This window comes from Ochlerotatus camptorhynchus, unplaced genomic scaffold (genome assembly GCF_037179485.1).
Source record: "Ochlerotatus camptorhynchus isolate MF236.1 unplaced genomic scaffold, CSIRO-AGI_Acam_v1.1 ptg000434l, whole genome shotgun sequence".
NCBI lineage: Eukaryota > Metazoa > Arthropoda > Insecta > Diptera > Culicidae > Ochlerotatus > Ochlerotatus camptorhynchus.
The window spans coordinates 8,407,180-8,427,004 of NW_027040920.1; the positions used below are offsets into that span (position 1 = coordinate 8,407,180).

The 19,825-nt window shown below is 43.1% G+C and overlaps 1 protein-coding gene across 1 annotated transcript; it reads left to right on the plus strand.

The window, feature by feature from the left end:
- The first annotated feature begins 14,126 nt into the window (after positions 1-14,126).
- Positions 14,127-19,825, plus strand: gsb (gooseberry). Its single transcript, XM_065234454.1, has 3 exons — positions 14,127-14,403; positions 18,348-19,560; positions 19,671-19,825. Exons 1-3 carry the CDS (start codon positions 14,349-14,351, stop codon positions 19,819-19,821), a joined length of 1,419 nt encoding a protein of 472 aa, XP_065090526.1. The 5' UTR covers positions 14,127-14,348; the 3' UTR covers positions 19,822-19,825.

Genomic DNA, 19,825 nt, shown 5'->3' on the forward strand with positions numbered 1-19,825 from the left:
TCGGGTTGGAACATTTGTATCATTGGAAGGAGATTATTTGTGTTCCCGTGGATCACACGTGAGTGTCTCTGCTTGCGGGTCCGCCCCTCCGTTTTAGGCCCTTCATACAATGGTAAATTGAACACAACCAGACATCTTACTTGATCAAGTCATACGAGGTGGACAGTCCTCTGTTTAATGGCTGTACCCTGCAACAATGAGTGGTATCCTTTACATTCGTCCATTCAAAGAGCATTTGCAGGCTTGATGACGATACTATTATATTTTTTTTAGTGGCTGATGCTTTTTCGCAAAGCATGGACAATAGAGTGGTTCAAAATATCGATTTAGCTCCACCTGGATTCCTTTGATTTGATTTGAGTTTATTTGGATGCGTCCTAGAACCTCGCCATAATAATTCACCGTAAAGCTTTCTATCTGCCAATCTGTTATGTGAAATTTAATCAGCTTCAAATATCTGATGAGATTTCACTGAATCTTGCACTTTTGACATAGTAGCCTGGATGTTTGCCCTATTGACGAGGCTCGGTAGCTCAGTGGTTACCGTTTCTGCTTACTGAGCAGAAGGTCGGGAGTTCAATCCCAGGCCCGTCCCATTCCTTGCAATTTTTCACTTTGCGTTATTCTATACCCACTAGATTTTAATGAAAACAAATTCTTCTTTAACACCGATCGCATCACTTACCACAGTGTTGGTCCTGATCTAAAAATAGAAATTGGATGAGTGCGCGCGCGCGCGCGTGTGTGTGTGTGTGTGTGTGTGTGTGTGTGTGTGTGTGTGTGTGTGTGTGTGTGTGTGTGTGTATTATAATCGCTCTACCAAAAACGATCCATGCGTGTGCGTGCAACCTTTCCCCACATCCAACATCCCAGTGATTTCTCGTGGAAGCGCAGAGGATTTCTCGGTTTCCTTCACAGCGAGTACCACGTCAACACATTCCTTCCCATTTCCTAGTTGACCTGCATTCGGACACGGCCGGCGCTAGTATTGCTAAATATTAGATCTTCAGTTCTTACACATTGAGGATGAATGTTAGTCCCAAACATCATCTGTTGGTTCTCTGTGTAATTGCAGCTGATCTGGTAATAACAGAGCAGCAACCGTGGGCGGTCAATCTGATTTGATTTGATTTGATTTAAGTAGCCTGGATGTTTGCCCTATTATTTGCGCCAAACACACCAATGTTGCCTACTGAGCAGTTTATGGAGCATGGAAGAATATCATCTTCTTAATTAATTAATAACTAATTATACTGACGTTCAATTCAAGTGTGGTCTTCAGAAAATTTCGCATAAGTACAGATAGCAAATTATTCCGCAGATCATTACAGCGAAGGGCTAGAACAAAAAGTTCACTTTTCCCAAACTAATTCCAATATAAACCACAAAAGACTAGAAGTTCGCATCCACATGAGCTCAAATTTTGGGAGATTTCTCAAGACCTGATTTGAAATTGCTGGAGCAAAATCGATATTTTGAACCACTCTAATGGACAACATTCCGTATGAATTTAAAAAAAGCCTTAAAACTGCCAACTCAACCTTCTTTCGAATAAACTTTGTTCGATTAACAGCGCCTCCACATTCAAGGGCACGCTCAAAACGCTCCGTAAACTAATTACCGGCGATCTATCAAAAGAGTATGAGACCATAATGAGCGAACCCATCTCGAGTCAGCAATTATCTCGGGAAATCAATTTTTAATGAGTAGCCACATTTATTTAAACATTCGTTTACATAGAGAGCTACAGACGATTTAGTTTTCTAGCGAGAAAAAAATAATAACAGAGAGAGAGAGGAAAAAAATCGAAGCACCCTTCAAATGCACTACTAATCATTTCAATTATGTACGCACTAGCTACTGATACCGATTGAAAATGGTCGGATAGAGGATGGAAATAACTCGCGCGGCTCTTGAAGGCAGACCATAAAGTCGCGCTCATTTCTCCCTGAGACTAACAACGGCGAACAATCTCTGTGTACAAATAAATATTATAGGATAATTTTTCGGTACATTAGACGCGGACCCGAAGAATACCGAGAGAGAAAAAAACCACACCGGAAAAGAGAAGCGGATTCGGATTTTCTGGGTTGGAAATTAAAAGCTCGGTGCCCAAAAGTGGTAGGAAAAAGAAAACAGTCGAAATAGAGGCACGCACGGGTTTGAAAAATAGTCACTTTGAGTGCCCGATGCGTGCGAAGAAGAAGAAGAACAAGTAGGAGATCTGAATTAAGCATATCATTTTGATGAGGAAGAAATGGTGGAAAAAAGTGAAATAGTTTTGAGAAATCCCATGGAAAATCATTACTCTACGGATGGGCAAAGAGAGAGAGAGAGAGAGAGATAGAGTGAGAAAGGCATAGGTACATGGATTGATGGTTGTTGGAGATCAGATTCCAGCCATCAACGGACGAGGAAAGGAGTAATGGTGTGGAAAATGGAATTTCATCCAAACACTATCGCCCAATTGCGGAAAACTTGTAGGTGGCTTTTTACCCGACTTCACTGCATATTCTCCTATACCATCCATTGCCATCTACGTTTCTCAATGTCAATTAATTTAAAAAAAATTATGTTAAATGTTTTAAACAGTTGTCAGCATGAACAAACGCGAAGTTTACCGCCACGTTTTGATTTTTCTGAAAATATCGGTTAAAGGTATCAAAAGTCCTAGGAAAATCACCCTCCCCTTGGCTAGTTTTTGCACCTTGTTGCTGGTGGGCAGGCTTAATTTCATGCTTTATAGTAGAATTTCTGAACAACACAGAAAAAATCACAAGGTTCTAGGAAATTTTTTATAATGTGGCCACTTTATCGATCGTTCCGGATCCTTCTTTACGCCATTAGAGTTTCCCTGAGGGCGTATATGGTGTTTTCTACACCATATATACTTAGTACTATCAATTTCAAGTAATATACGTTAAGTAAAGTGTAAAATTGTGTCGATAGATAGTGGCATTTCCTACATTACCGGGAACTCGGGTTGATCCCAGCCCACTATCTCAGTACGCAAAAGTCTCCGGCCAATGAGACCACCACCAATCGATTCAGCAGAGTTTTTCCATTGAGAATATTTTTTTTTGTCCTTGCTTTGTTTTCCGTCAATCTTGTTTTCCGTGCTGAGCACCAATGCTGCCGACGCCAGGGAGGCAGCTCCCACACACCTGGACCCTACCTATCCACCCATCAAACTCATGAACCGGGGACCAACGGCTTTACTTCCCTTCCGAAGGAAGGTGTGATCAGAGATGTTATGCCTCAGAACATCCCGGCGGCGCCGACTGGGATTGAACCCAGGCCTGCTGGGGTGAGAGATAATCATGCTACACCACCGGCGCCGCTCCATTGAGAATATGTATAACATGTTGACTGAAACCGTTTGGCAGCCGAGATATTCAATTTAGTCGCGGTATTCTCAATGCTTGCCCACTGTGCAGTGATATAACTGGCATAGTTGGACATAGTCAATATAAAATTTTCGTGATATCAACACTGAGCGTTCATAAGGACCAATGCCGAAAACATAAATAATGGCTTCTTTCGTAAATGTCTTGTATGTAAAAGTCAATCCATGTAAGTCACTAATTTTATCGGATAGAAGGACTCTTTCTCTACACAATCATGGTGTTGATTTTCTTGAGTGAGTGTTCATTTTCGAGAAATTCACGCAAAAAGTTATTGTTTTCGTTTGCAGCATTGGCCTTTACGAAAACAAGCATTGACTTTGACGGTGACTCTGCAACTATTTACTCCTGGTAAAATCCCATAAGCATCTGACAATCTCTGCAGGAAATCTAGCGGACTTTGTCTTATCTCTTAAATCCTCCAGCAAGCCGCCGTTTCTTCACGCAAAGATTGAAAGAATCACATGGGATTTTCATAGGAGAGAAAAGGTAAGGAAATGTTCACCATGTTTCACGCACAGACTGATGTTTGCTTATGGAATTTCACCATAGGAGTGAAGAGTTACAGAATGACCGAGGCGAATTGTCAATAGTCACGGTAATGCGTAATGTGATGGTGTTCATTCGCTATTTAAATGCTTGACGGAGTTTGACGTGTGGGCATTCTTTTTTCGACTAGCTCGACAGGGGGCTTCTCAAAGGATTTTTATCTAGTATAGACTTCTCTGACGTTTATCAAATGCACAAGTAATAGTGCAGAACCCGGGGTGAATTATAAGTATTAGTGCAAGAAAACCTTTGAATTGACTCAAAGTTCTGCACTAATACCGTATGCGTGATAATGTTTGCACCATTGAGCAATGTCAAAATTAAAATTTTTTCAAAACTTTCGTTTTCGAGTTTGTTTTTATATTTATTCAACTCGATCGAGTTTCCACTTGCTGCAATTACGGCCTCCACAAGCTTCCGGAATGCACGGCAGGTTCTAATAATGTAGTCTGGACCCATCTATCTCTAGGTATGGGTCAATGATTGTCTGAGGCTTGCCGTACTCGGGTGGCGTTTAGAACAGCCCTTGGCCTTCATGACGCGCCATATTGAGTAATCCAGCGGATTAAGATTGGGGCTGGATGGCGGCCACCTATCCTTCGCCCAGAACGGAAGATGATCCTGCAACCACTTCTGAGTGCGGTTCGAGGCGTGGCACGGAGCCCCATCATGTTGAAATACAACATTTGACTTCGGACCGTACTGTTCTTTGATCCACGGAAGAACATACTTACTTAAAATCCCGATGTAGACCTTAGTGTAGACCATCATTTTTTTTTGCCATCGGAAGCCACCAATCCAAACACCATAAAGCTAGCAGGATGCTTGGTTAGATCCACGTTCTTGTGCTCGTCGGCCACGTCTTTTACCGGAAGAGAACTAATCGGTCGGTTCGGGATCGACGGTAAACATGCTCTCGTCGGTTAACAGGGTAACCGGATTTTTTCGCTTAAGGAAGTTCAAGATTTTCTTGCATCGTTCGACTCGTAGCTCCCGGATGCGGTTGGTAATCATGTGAGTTTTTTTCCGTGCCCTCGACTTCGCCCCGCAATCTTCCTGTACGATCTTCCGTGCCGTAAAGTCACTGATCCCGTGTTCCTTTGCCATTTTCCTTATTGAACGCACTGGATTCACCCGAATCTTCCTTTTGATAGCAGCGATAACCCTCGGAACCCGAGCTGACTTCGGACGACCGGTGGCTTTCTTTTCTCGGTCTAAAACCCTTTTGACGGTCCACCGGGACACTCCCACGGCGATTGAAATGTATTTTTGCGACATTTGCGCGTGAGACAAATCACGAATACGCTGTCACTTCGTCATGGTGCAACTGCCAAATTAAGTAAATCATTTTCTTTTATACACAGCCTACTACGGTATGAGCAAGGCATTGTATGCACAGTTGAAACGGGAACCTTATTTTTACGATGGTGCTAACATTATCGCGTATACGATACTTGTGCAATTCACAAACGTCAGAGAAGTCTATTTTCAAGTCGGTCAGAAGCCAATCAAGAGCGTTGTTATTCAGTAATATCAACCGGTGGAAACTAACGATTTTAAAATGGCTCACTACTTGGCTAGCCTATTGGTCCGAAACAAATCGGTTAACGTATCGCATTCCAGTCGAAATTCTAGTACTACACTATGTTTGTTTTGATTCGCTATGAAAGTTTGACAGATAAAATGAGGGGTTCGTGGATTTTCCTATGTTTCGAGGGGTGCATGGATTAGCTTGGGTCCGGAGATAGTACCAGAGCTGAGCCAAAAAGTTGAGCACGTTTCTTCGGGACCTGCTGGTCTTAGAATTACCTCTATGGTAATATTGCCTATTTACAGATGCAATATTTCTTCGTCTCTTCGATCTTTTTGGTTTACAGTGGATTCATTACGGAAATTATGTTAATTGCATGTAATTTAATGCAAACAATTCGAAGATTTGATGATAACGTTGAATAGGTGTAAAACTGTCATTTTGTCTGTTGAAATATTGTTAACTGTGCTTTTAGTGTGTCAACTTATGATTACATCACGAAATATCCAGTTGATGCATATTAACGATTATTTTCGTTAGTAAATAGTGCTTACCCATCAATCGATTTGACCTGCTTAAAGGCTGAATAAGCTATTTTTTAGCTGAAGAAGCAAATTTTTGACTGCATAAGCTCTTGTTCTGCTTCCAATGTTTGTTGGGTAACTTTGATACAGCTAGCTGGGAGTCCCACCCTGGGACCTTAGCCATATTAGTCGAAAAAAAATTTGTTGTGATTGTGTGTAGCTCCTCCTTTGCTTTTTCGATCAACAAGGATCAACCTTACCAGGTTTTTTTTTTTTGAAGAAATTTTCTATTGACATCAATTGAGAAACATAGGGAGTGTTGAAATCTTAGATATTGCAGGTATTGATAAGCGCTCGATATCATTTATCGTCCTGTTTGCAAAATTCTTGCGAATGGAACGATGCAAAGTCAGCTCAAAACGCTGCATATTTTTCAAATGACTCTTGTTCCAAATTTTGCTGCTTCTCTCTGGACTTCAAAATGTAAGCACTTAATGCAAAATTTAAGTGGTTTTGTTTTTCCTCCTACGAAACCAAAGTTTGATGCAATTGGTTCCAAAAAATTAGAAAATGTCCAAAGATAGAAATGTTACACACATGTTTCTTTTAAGTTTACCACAGTTTTGCCGTGTTAATCAAGGTGACGATTTTTTAAAGTTAGCAATGTTATTAAAAATAAAGCATATAAATGGTTAAGGAAATAGTAGGACATGAGTTCAGGAGTGTTAAGAACACACAAAACTTCAAACCACGGTAGAATTATGAAAAAGAATTTATAAGCCCCTTGATCCCGTTTCTCATTTCTGGATCAACAATTGAAAAGGGCCCATCAGCATTTGTAAACAAACCGTTCCAAAGCCCTTTACTCACAAAGCGAAGGCCACCCACGCAAACCAATACCATCATCGGATAGGGGAAACTTCTACCTACACGTATGGTGTTGGTTTGTGTGGGCAGCTTTCGATTTGTGAGGAATGGGCTTTGGAACAGTTTGTTTATAAATGCTGATGGGCCCTTTCTATAGGTGATCCAGATTTTACATCTGGTATAATCAATTTGACAGATCTATGTACTTTTATACACGGCGAATGAGAACGACCCAAATTTGTCCATTTCTCATGAAAGTCATCTTCTAGAGACAACTCTTTAAGACAAATGCTTTATAGCGAAAACTGTTGTCTGTATCTCTTCTAATAAAAAAGATATACCCAAATATAGTAAAAAATATGAATAAATTCAAATTGATTTTATACGAGTTTAAAAAATAGCATACCTCCATTTTTTCACATTATTGAGAATAACATACGTCCTTTCAAATGCCGTAAAAAAACTTTTTTTTTCCAACCAGAGATATTAACATTTGAAAAGTGCATATTTTTAGAATAAAAACGTCAATAACTCTTGATCGGCAAAAGATATTGACAAGCTTTGTGCAGCATTCTTAGGATCTAAAAGTTATTTGAAGACATCTTTGCTGAGAAAATTGAAATAAGAAAACTAGAGCAAAACAACTGTTTTTTTAGAGCCACCCTAACTCAATTCAAGAAAATAGCTCTAAATTGGGGAGTTGGTTGGAAATGCTAACATGAAGCTTTAGTGTGATAATTTATTAGCTAGAGAATGATCTTTAGAAGAGGGTAGGTGGATAGTTCGGTTAGAGTATGGCAGTATGATAATTGAATAGGAGTTGAAAATGAGCGAAGGGCCATTAATGCGAAAGTTTTTAAAGTTAGACGCACATCTTTTGCCTAACCCGTACGATGTACGCGGAGACTTGAAGTATGTCTCCAAGTCTACAGGCAAAAAATGTGCGTCCTTCTTTTGCTCATAAACCGACTGCGGCTGTGGAATAGTTCTAGCGACGTTTTCATCACTACCTAAAGCTCCACGTTGCGAGAACATTTCCAGATGGTGTGTTATAATGCAATTCTTCTTTACCGAACTATTGTGTTGCTCCTCTCGTCATGACCAACTTGGTCATCTGAGAGAGAATTGCTCTAAATTGGCCAATTTAAGAGATGCAAAAAAGTTGTTTTCGGCAAAGTTGCTTGAATTCATTGTCATAAAAATGAGGGCCTAACTATAAGGAACAACTTTGTAGAAGAGACTTTTAGACTAAAGTTTCAATTTCAGGCTCAAAACATATCATTCTACCTAAATCTGCATTCTGGACCACTGTGCAATGGCTGTTGATGGCTATTGAATATGGAGATGTAAGCATTCAAATTATAAATCTAATCTAAAGCATTTGCAACTCATCCTTTCACTAAATTGTTGTCCTCTGAGCGCGTTTGACAGCCAATTTTCAAATAAATGTCATCCTTTATTTGGATGATGAATTCAACCATAAGGCAATCATCTTGAACTCGACAGCATATTGCTAAAGGTCTCGATCAATGCACATCTTCTTGATAAGTGAATATAGATGATATTGAAGTTCCCCTTTTTGTTTTGTTGGATATTCTTATTTAATATTTGCGTTTTTCAACTAGTTTAAGAAGTACTCCTTGAGGGGTGTGTTGTGATTAAATTTAAAAATGTGATAACCTATCCATCTACGAGTATAACTTTACCTAACGTGCTAGATCGCGTATGATCCGTTGATCTGATCTTAGACAAGTGTCTCTGAACCTTTCCTTACTCTCCGTTCTTCTAATGTCGGAATTCCAGCCAGGAGGTGGACTCAGATTTTCGAATCCGCTGTTTGATAAAACACCAAATATTTGGCAAATTTGGACAAATATATTTGACCAAAGTACAATTGCCAAATACATTTGACCAATTTTTGCTATGGCAAATATTTGACGTGTATTTGACATTTCAATTATTTGGCATTTTGGCAAATAGTGCGATGCCTTTTGTTATTGTTTATTGTTGGCTCAATACTATCAAATAATTTATTTGACACTCTGAAATTTCTTGAGTAGCAAACATCAACAAATAATTGTGCCACTACCGATTCTCGAAAAAAAATTTGCATTGTGAGCATTTTGATGATGGCAGAAGACTATTCCGGTGCTACTTTCGACGATGTGGAGAGTTTTGGAGCTCCAAGTCCAAGTGGGAGTTCGAAATGAATCCAGAAAAAAAGTGACGGCAGAGTGGAGCGAGGAAGCCACTTTAACCTTGATCGCAGCCGGTTATAAGCCGCATGGTTATAGCAATGGTTATAAGTTATTGAGGAAGTCAAGATCTTTTCGCTGGTGGACAGTAGTTTAGAGTTTTCCCCCTTCGTGGCGCTAGTATACATGTGAATATCTCGCTTATAAAATATCTCTAGATCCTGACCAGATTGAAAGTGACTGTCCAAGACAAAGTTGTTCAAAAAGTTAAGATCTTTCCGTTGGTGTACAGTAATCCAGAATTTTCTCACTTCGTGGCGCTAGTATACATGTGAATATCTCGCGTATAACATATATCTAGATCCTGACCAGATAGAAAGTTACTGTCTAAGACAAAGTTGTTCAGGAATAAAATTAAAATTAAATTAATTAAGTGGAATTAAATGGAAGATAATCTTTTTTGCTGTTTTATTTAAACATTCCGCTAACAACCCAATTTCATTACTTCAATGTTCAGGAAGTTAAGATCTTTTCGTTGGTGCTCAGTAGTTCAGAATTTGCTTAACTTCGTGGCGCTAGTATACATGTGAATATCTCGCTTATAAAATATCTCTAGATCCTGACCAGATTGAAAGTGACTGTCTTCGGCAAAGTTGTTCAGGAAGTTAAGATCTTTTTGTTGGTGTACAGTAGTTCAGATTTTTTTCACTACGTGGCGCTAGTATACATGTTGGTTATTCCAGCTCAAGTGTATACACCACCTGTGGTCAAGGTCACCGATTTTAACCAAACTTTGCCAAAACGCTTATTTTGACATTCTGAATAAACGACTGTTTTGGTTTTGCTCGTAAGTGCCTGGATCCATCTGGGTGACAACCCTGGATTTTTGAGATTTTTTGATATGTTATCTTTAAGAAGATATTACTCCACAACCAAGCAAGTTATTTTTGATCTTGATACGCAATATTGAAGGCATTTTAATTTAGATTTTTATAGGTGTATTGCCACAGCAACTACAGTAAACAGAATGATTTCCGGATGGTATTCAAGCTATCAAAATATGGGGCGGGATTCTTTATTTAAAAATTTTCACTACTTTTTGGAAAACCCTTCTAATACGACCTACCTTTAAGAAATTCTGCTTCAAAACCAGATAGATGGCATCCAGGACTTTGGGTATGATGTTTATGATAGTTGTCTGTGAGATGCGAAAAAGGTACTGGAGCGACATGAAGCAAAGTCAGAGCCAGCCTTTCTCCGGCTGTAATCGCTTTCCGCATATAAAGGGTGATACGGTCAAAATTTGGTCAAGGGAAAACGCGTGTAAATCGGTGAAATCGTTTATTTAAAAAATCAAATTGAATTTCTTTTTCAAGTTCAATTAGTATAAAATTCAGGAAAAATATTCAGTTAGGCTTCCGCTTTTCCAAATCCGAATTGCCGGGCCTTACGCTTGACCCCTGCCATCAGATTTTGTACAGCCACCTTGTCCACCTTCTTCGCCGCAGAAAGCCAGTTTGCCTTGAACTGCTGTTCGCCCTTAGCAGTTTTTTTGGTCTTCTTTAGGTTCCGCTTGACAATAGCCCAGTATTTCTCAATTGGGCGGAGCTCTGGCGTGTTGGGAGGGTTCTTGTCCTTGGGAACCACCTGCACGTTGTTGGCGGCGTACCACTCCATGGCCTTTTTACCGTAATGGCAAGATGCCAAATCCGGCCAAAACAGTACGGAACAACCGTGTTTCTTCAGGAAAGGCAGCAGACGTTTATTCAAACACTCTTTCACGTAAATTTCTTGGTTGACAGTCCCGGAAGCTATGAAAATGCTGCTTTTCAAGCCACAGGTACAGATGGCTTGCCAAACCAGATATTTCTTTGCGAACTTTGACAGTTTCATGTGCTTGAAAACATCTGCTACCTTTCCCCTTCCTTTTGCCGTATAAAACTCCTGTCCCGGAAGCTGCTTGTAGTCGGCTTTGACGTAGGTTTCGTCGTCCATTACCACGCAGTCAAACTTCGTCAGCATCGTCGTGTACAGCCTCCGGGATCGCGCTTTGGCCGTCGTATTTTGTTTATCATAGCGATTTGGAGTCACTACCTTCTTGTAAGTCGATAGTCCGGCTCGTTTTTTGGCTCGATGCACGGTTGTAGACGATACACCCAGCTTATTTGCGGCATCTCGGAGAGAGAGGTTAGGGTTTCGCTTGAAACTACCGGCAACTCTCTTTGTCGTCTCAGCGGCTTCCGGTTTTCGATTTCCCCCCGATCCAGACTTCCTGGCTGTCGACAAACGTTCCCCAAACACTTTAATTACATTTGTAACGGTTGATTTGGCAACTTTTAGCGATTTTGCCAACTTTGCGTGCGAGTAGCTCGGATTTTCGCGATGCTCGAGCAAAATTTTGATACGCTGCTCTTCTTGCATGGACGGCATTTTGACAACTGAAGAGTGAATTCCAAAATCAAAATAGGAGCAACATTCTACACACACACACCTTCAAAATGAGGGGTGTTCAGGTTTTTTAAATGCAAAATTGAAAGAAATACGTCAAGTTGATATTGACCAAATTTTGACCGTATCACCCTTTATGCTGCTCCCATAGCTGTAGCAAACTCAGAATAATTCATCCTAATTATTTTTTCTTCGATTTCAACTTCACAGCAACAAAACAACAATCAGACTTTAGCTGCGAACGAATGACAAAGAGACAACTTAATATATAAATGCAAACAGTTGCAAACAATGTGATGGCATGTCAAATATATTTGTTGACCGTTGGTCAAAACACCTTATTTCATGTTTGGCCAAATAATGTTTGCTCAAATATTTGCGAAATGTTATCATAGTGTAATAGCATTGACAAAAAACTTTGCCAAATTGCATTATTTGGCAAAAGTTAACGAAGCAAATATTTGACGTTTTGTCAAACAGTGTGATGTCAGCTTAAGGATCTTGTTCTGGTGATGGCATTTGGAACAACTCTCCCAGATTGGCATACCATACTCATTAACAAGTAGAATTAATATTCTATAGACAGCAAGCTTTTTTTCAGGGATAAGGTGGACTTCCTATTGATAAGCGGATATAGTGATCTTATCAAGATGTTGCACTTGGTGTTAGGTTTATCAATGTGCTCTCTGAAAAGAAGCTTGCTGTCTAGGGTTATTCTGAGGTGCACAACCTCTTTGCACCATTGCACCACTGAACCGTTCAAGTAGATCTTATTATTTTCAAGGGGAGCAAGTCTTGGTGATTGGGAATGTGGAAATATTATGACCCTGGTCTTCGCCGCGTTGATACGGATCTTCCAGTTGCTGAAATACTCAGACAGGACATCCAAGCCTCTCTGAAGTTTAGTAGTAAGGGCTTCGATGACCCTTCGATTGTAGACTGTAATAAGCACACTTATAAATTATTGCCGACTTCGGTAATTTTTACCGAAATCTTAACAGCTGAACTTTTCAGCTACTTTGAAACTTAATCTCCACTAAAATGACAACAAGGTTGAACATGTTTTGATACTATTTTCAAATTTAATAGCATTTAAAATGAAGGTCAAAGTTTTACCGAACGTTCAGCTGTTCTGATTTCGGAAAAATTTACCGAACACGAAAACAAAATGTTAAGTGGACCCTACACGATTCCTTTTATTGACAATAATCGTATCGTCAATACATTATATATTGACGTCAATACATGGAGATTGACAATATTTCTGAATTCACATCATCAATATTATTGTCAATAATTCCCCTCCGCGTCAATATATTGATGCGTGTGGGGTTTGCTTTAATGTGAAGATCCCTGACATTAACTGACATTAATTATCGGTTGCAACTTTTCAATTCATGTTTGCGATTTAGACGGAAAAACAATATTTTCCACTAGTCTATTGGTCAATTTTTAATTGTTTACTGCTCCTGATCAAGCAGGTTTACTGGCCACTATGTTTATTTAAAGTACACGATTTGAATTCGTATGGAATCGTGTAAGCAAGTCTGTTCGGGAAAATGTCGTTTCGTTAAATTTGGGCAAATCTATTCCAACTTTTTTACTGGCTTGATGCTTATTTTCTTCTTCAGAAATCAATTATCGCTTCAAATCAACCCAATATAAATACCGCCAAAGGATCTCCACTTATTACGAACTAGAGCATATCTACAACTGTTGCAACATACACTCGGCCGACTCATAAAACGCAAAACACAAAACAATCATCATCAAACTTGTTTTACGACAAAACGCGCTCCATTCTTGCCATTCCATTTGTCACCCAACCGTTCTACCGCCAACGAAGCTAACAAATCTCCCTTAACATTCCTGCCCCTTTCACGCGGCTTTCCGTTGTTAAACGTCATAAAACTTCCCTTAAGTCCCAGGGCAAAAGGCATGGAACGCCCGTAATGTTGTAATATATCGATCACAGAGGCGGCGCGCGGGCGGCAGAATCGACCACCTTAAAGGAAGATCAAAGCGACTTTACCGCCCCGGGAACCGCTCTAACAACTGATAAGAGAACATCGATCATCATTGAGATTTGTCGCCTTCGCCCTCCCGACTCGCTGCTGGTGGTGGTGGTGACATTTTATTATTAGCAATTTAAAAGGTTTTTCTTTAATTTCCTCAGCCAACCTCAAGCGTCGTCTGTGTTGGTGCAAGGCAAAGATCGAACCAATCGGAGCGCACCGAGAGCGACGATGATCGACTTGGTCGATTCGAGTGCATGCAGCGTGCAGCAATGGAAGATCGCGAAGCAGTGCGAATGAGGGAAGTGGAAAGAATGGTGAACGATGGGAGGCGTGGCCAAACTCGCATACGGAGTTTAGGGTTCGAGAGAACCGTGCGAGAATGGTGATGGAAGAGAAGAAGGCACAACACGTAGGGAAAAACAACCGAAGCGATCGGAGTAAAGAACCTGCCGAGCGGGTGCCTTTCACAGTCAGTAAGGTGCTAACGTCTCAAGGAGAAACATCGCTCTCTCGGAAAGACTGACGTTTTAGGGTGGAAGGAAAACAATTTCCAGCAATAAAAAATATTAAGGAAGGAGTGGGAGAGTGTCAGTAGCAGTCAAGTGAGCTGGTGGAGTGAAAAGTGGTTGTTTATTTTGATTTCGGATTTTGAGTTGAAATCGAGAAGCGAAGAGTGTTTGATTGGGACTGTTTACCGACAGACGGAAGTTGAGTGGCAAAAGGTGATAAGGGACAATTGGAAGAACTGTTGAGCAAGTGTTTGCATTCGAAGAACAATCAAGTTGGAGCGAATAAACGATTTCGACGCCGGAATGGCAGTGGCGAGCTTGAACATGTCGCCGATCTTCTCCGGATACCCGTTTCAAGGTAAGTGGCGAAGCCGCAGTTTACGATAAGTCATGATCGTTCAATCAAAGAGCCGTCGGCGGGGTCGGGTTTTGTTTCTCACGCGGTAATAACAGTTGGTCAAGAGCCAGGCGAAGCCACATGTTGATCATTTATCGCTTCTGGGATCATAAATCATAGCGATGATGCGCTAGGTTGGGTGCTAGGTGAGAAAGTTTGATCCTTGCGGAGCCGCGAAGGGAAAAAAGGATCCGAGAAGGGGGCGTTGAATTCGATTTCGACGGGGGAAAGTTGGTCCTGGAGGCGAGAAGCAATTGTGGCAACAGAAGGTATCGCTTGGATATCAAAGGGACCGAGCCGACGGAGGATCGCTCGCGCTCGGCAAGGGGCTAACAAGATTAATGATTGTAAATATGTTATTGTTTGGTTATTGTTCGGGACTCGGGAAGTGGACTGGATGGTTTTCTTTGTGAGCCGAAGAAGCGCCCGACTGGGAAAGAGGATTAAATTAGTCTTTTGGGTCTGTTTGAGTCTGCTTTTGGATGTGTGTGTGTGCGCGCGATCGTTCGAAAGGGACACACAGATCCTATCGGGTGTTGGGATGGTTGTAGATCGGGGATTAAGATAAGCTTATTACCGGGTTGAGTGCATTTTGGAAGTATGGAAATGCAATTTTGCGTGAATTTTTAGCTGGAAATGCAAAATTCGTACGCTTGATTGCACGGTTGAAATTGAGTAGATCGAACAGGATGATCCGATGTTCTGTTTTGGGCTAGAAGATCTTGTGTTTCAATCCATGATGAGAACATGTAATTTGTTCAAGACTCTAAGTAGCAAATCGACAGATTGTCAGTGTGGCTCACAACTTGAACGTGAATTCAAAGGTCCCTGCTAGTACCAAGCACTCGCCTCACTCGTCCAGAAAATTTCTCAGCTCAAAAGTCATTAAAATTCAAGATTCATCGCCTTCGCTGCCCAGAATCTTCCTCCCGGCCTGTGGTGTGGAAAGTGCATACATGTGCAACGACGAGCGCACTCCCAGACACGCTGGCGCGCATTTTTCGCGCACTTCGCTTTCCACCGATCTTCCTCATTCTCGCAAGTGATGCAAGCGCGCACATATTTTATTACAAAATTTGAGTGCTGATCCCGGCTCTGACCGTGGGGGCTCTCGGCGGTCCCTCCCACCATATCATCACGGCTGCGCGATCGAGAATGATCGCGCGCAGTATGGTGGGCGGCAAACTGCCTTTGATCTTATTTTCAGTAATTCCTGTTTTCAACAATAACCCAACACCCTCGGCCGCTCACCGGTTTCGCGTGGTCCTCCCTGGATCCCCGAGATGCCCGATAATGATAATGTAATGGCATTGGAAATATTTTATTACCTCCACGCTCTTCGCGCGAAGGGAGCTCCGAGGAGGATCGTGATCTTTGGGCAAAAGTGCAGTGAGAATAAATCGCGTCGAAAATTTCTCGCCGAGTTGAGCACGTCCTGGCCAGATTCACTCTCGATCTCCGAGGTCCCCGGAGGAACCTCCTAATGTAATAATTTATATGGATGTTTAATATATTTATAAACTAAATGATCAATTTATATGATAAAGTACCGCCGCCGGCGGCGCGTTCCGGACCCGGGCGACGACGTACATTTTAATCAATTGATCGCTGTGATCGCCGTCTAGGCCGGTCGGTCGGTTGGTCTGCGGTGGAGGCGGGCAACGAGCGAGCAAAATTTAATCAAATTGCCGAAATCGACCAGATGGGCGGCTGGCTGGCTGGCTGTTCAAGGAATGCCGACAACGACACCAACAGCAACACATGTGTCCATGTGTACAAAGAGGATCATTTATCTTTTCAACACGTTCGTTGCTGCGAAGGGTTGACTTCGAGGAATTTATGGACCTTTGATGATCACACACACACACACATACACATACGCTTCGTTCATTGATCGAGGACTGATTTATAGGTCACTAATTCAATTTCTTCTCCGCACTGTGGAGTTGAATCTTAAGAGCCACGATCAGGTGATTGATTTCCAATGGTTCGAGCTACTCCGCGGCCCATCGCTGGCGAACTTCTTAAGGTAATGATCGAGTGCTGCTGCGTCTAATTATAGCGCAGCAGTGAGGGAAAATCGAAATCAAACATCGTGATCTTGCTTGCAGAATTGATCGATCGATCGATCGCTCGATCGACGCTCGATCGCACCCTGCACCACGATCATGCCCGCAGAAAGGCGTTGCAAACTGCACCATATAATTAGATTTTAATATACAACGTGTAAACATGTTATTCACATTCATCATCGTCCGATCGAGATTGAGCCGATTCCAAGACTTCGAGAGAATCGGGAAGTTCTACCTGGATGTGCCAACAACCGATCTGTTCTGGCCGAAAACATCACCTCAATTGAGCAATTTCCTGCGGGAACCAACCACGAAAGTGCAAATAACAATATTCCAAATTATAATCCCCTTCAGGGATTCGAGATCACACACGTCGGGCAGCAAATCTAATTTACTGCTTCCTCAGAAAAAGAAAATAAATAAAAACATAAAAAGTAAAACGAGATCACATGAGGATCGTTTGAAGAACGCGCTAACAAAGCACTCGCATCGAGTCGTCTTTGTTTTTCGCCAAGCTCCTTGAAGCAAACGCAAGACGATCGCTACCGATCGTGACCTTCCGGGTGTGTAGCATTTTCACGCTGAAAACCCCGAAAACTACAATTCATTGGAATTTGAATACCTGCCATCCACTGGAATCCACCCGAGCTCCAAAAAACCATTAAATTCTAATTAAGCTACCATCCGTTCTCTGCGTGTCCCCCTTCTCCTTGCCTTCGCGCGAATTCCGCCGCAACGGAATGATAAATGAACCCCAGGAGGGCTGAATCCCATCTTTGGACTCGCACTCACTGGCGGACCCGAACAGTAGCCTAATGATCGTTTCGGTATTTTGTTTCGCTTCGCCCAGCCCCGGCCGAGATATTGAAGGCACCCAACCAACGGCACGGTTGCGAGAATAATTAATTGCAAATCGCGCCTAATTGAAGTGTAATCAAATACGGAGCCAAGGTCGACACGTTCGGACGCGTCCGCTCAGGATACTTTGTTGTTCCTCGGAACGTCCTAAGATCTTCCAAGTTGCTCGATGATTGATGGGTCTGACCTTCGATGCGTGGCGTCGACCGTATTAGTCACGAACCGATCGTGATCCTCGCCGATCCACGTGACAGTCGAGACCTTATTTGGTGGCGTCCTCAGGAATCTTCCGGGCACGATTCGGTTGACAAATGACATCGCTCTGTTCTGCGGACCGCGCACCTCTGCCAAACCGGTTCTGGTGTCAAAAAAACAGTCGGATTTTAATCCACTACATGGCACCGGGACGGCTCAGAACTTCCTCGCCCAACGAACCGCAGAAGATGAAAACGAAAATTGAGCGACCGCGCGCGATCAAAGATCGCGAGCCGCCGCCGCAGCAAGATTTTAATCAAAATGAATCACCACGATCACCATCCACCACCTCGTTCTCCAACACGCTGAAAATTAATCAACCCGCTCGAAAGTGACAATCTAATTGCCCTCCGCAATTGATCGATCACCCACGATCAATTGAACGTTCCTAAACCTTCAATTTCAACTCCTAAACAGCGGCGGCGAACAATACTCGGACCGCCTCATTACAAGATCCTAATCCCAGGTCCCTTTTCTCGTCGCTTCCCATTTTTCTTCGTCTTCTCTGCCGGACACAATTCGGATGACACAACAATGTGACACCCCGCCGGAATGACACGACGCAAAAGGCCCGACCCGAAAAAGCAAGAGAAATGGATCTATTTTTCGAACGAGGCCCGGCCCTCTTTGAAGTCCCGACCACCCGCGCTTGGTACAAATTTGTGAACAGGTTTCGCCTAATGAGATTCTCGATTCTTTTCCATTTCGTTTTTTTTGCAGGCCAGGGTCGTGTGAACCAGCTCGGAGGAGTGTTCATCAACGGGCGCCCCCTGCCCAATCACATTCGGTTGAAGATCGTCGAACTGGCGGCGGCTGGCGTCAGGCCGTGCGTGATTTCCCGGCAACTGAGGGTTTCGCACGGATGCGTGTCGAAGATCCTGAATCGCTACCAGGAGACGGGATCGATCCGGCCGGGCGTCATCGGAGGATCGAAGCCCCGGGTTTCGACGCCGGAGATCGAAACCAAGATCGAGGAGATGCGCAAGGCTAATCCGGGGATTTTCAGCTGGGAGATTCGCGATAAGCTGATCAAAGAGGGCATATGCGATAAGAACTCCGCCCCGTCAGTGAGCTCGATCAGTCGGTTGCTGCGCGGTGGACGTCCGGACGATGATCGACGTGGAAATCACTCCATCAATGGGATCCTGGGCGGATCTTCCTGTGATGACGATAGCGATACGGAGTCTGAACCGGGGATCGAGTTGAAGCGAAAACAGCGACGGTGCAGAACTACCTTCAACGGTGAACAACTGGAAGCCTTGGAGGTTGCGTTCGCACGGACTCAGTACCCGGATGTCTACACCCGGGAAGAACTGGCCCAGAAGACCAGACTTACGGAAGCTCGCGTTCAGGTTTGGTTCTCGAACCGTCGAGCTCGTCTGCGCAAGCACATGAACTCCCAACAGCTGGCGGCATTCAACTCCCAGTATCCTGCTCAGTATGAACATCAAGCTGCTGCTTCCGCAGCTGCTGCAGCAGCCGCTGCCTCTGCCACATCCAGTTCCGCCGGCTTCCCATCGGGCATGCAATCCTGGAGCCAAGCCTGCTACCCACCAGCCAACCAAACCTCCATCCACGCCGCATCCCAAACGGCCTACAACCCATTGGCCCAAACCATGATCCACCCAACCTCGGCTACCATGAGCCCACCAGCTTCCCTCAGCCCCCCAACCTCAATCAGCCCTACCCACAACCAAATCACTCCCGCCACCAACGGCATCTCCTCATCCTCCCCCGCATCCCAACAAACGTCCTCGTCCAACTACAACTACTTTCCCATGCTGGACAATTCTCAGTCTTACACCTCAGCCGGATCCTACCCCACCACCAACACCACCACCAACTCATCCACCGCGATCGACAACTCCGCATCGCAATGGCGCTCATCACACTCAACCCACAACAAAGCCACCACCGAATGGGACGCCTATAGGTAAGTGTCAACTAATTAACACCTCCTCCATGCCAAACAAACTTTCCCTTTTAAAACAAAACGAAAAACCTCTAATCAACACTCCCTCAATTTTCCCGTTCCGTTCACAGCTCATTCTTCTCGAACAACATGAACCACCATCACCACCCGCATCACCCGCACCATCCGTACTCGGCGGCCGCGGCAGCCGCCGCCGAAGCAAAGTCCGGCTATCCCTACTTTGGCCAGCTCGGGGGACTGGACATGAGTCGGATGCACTGAGAGA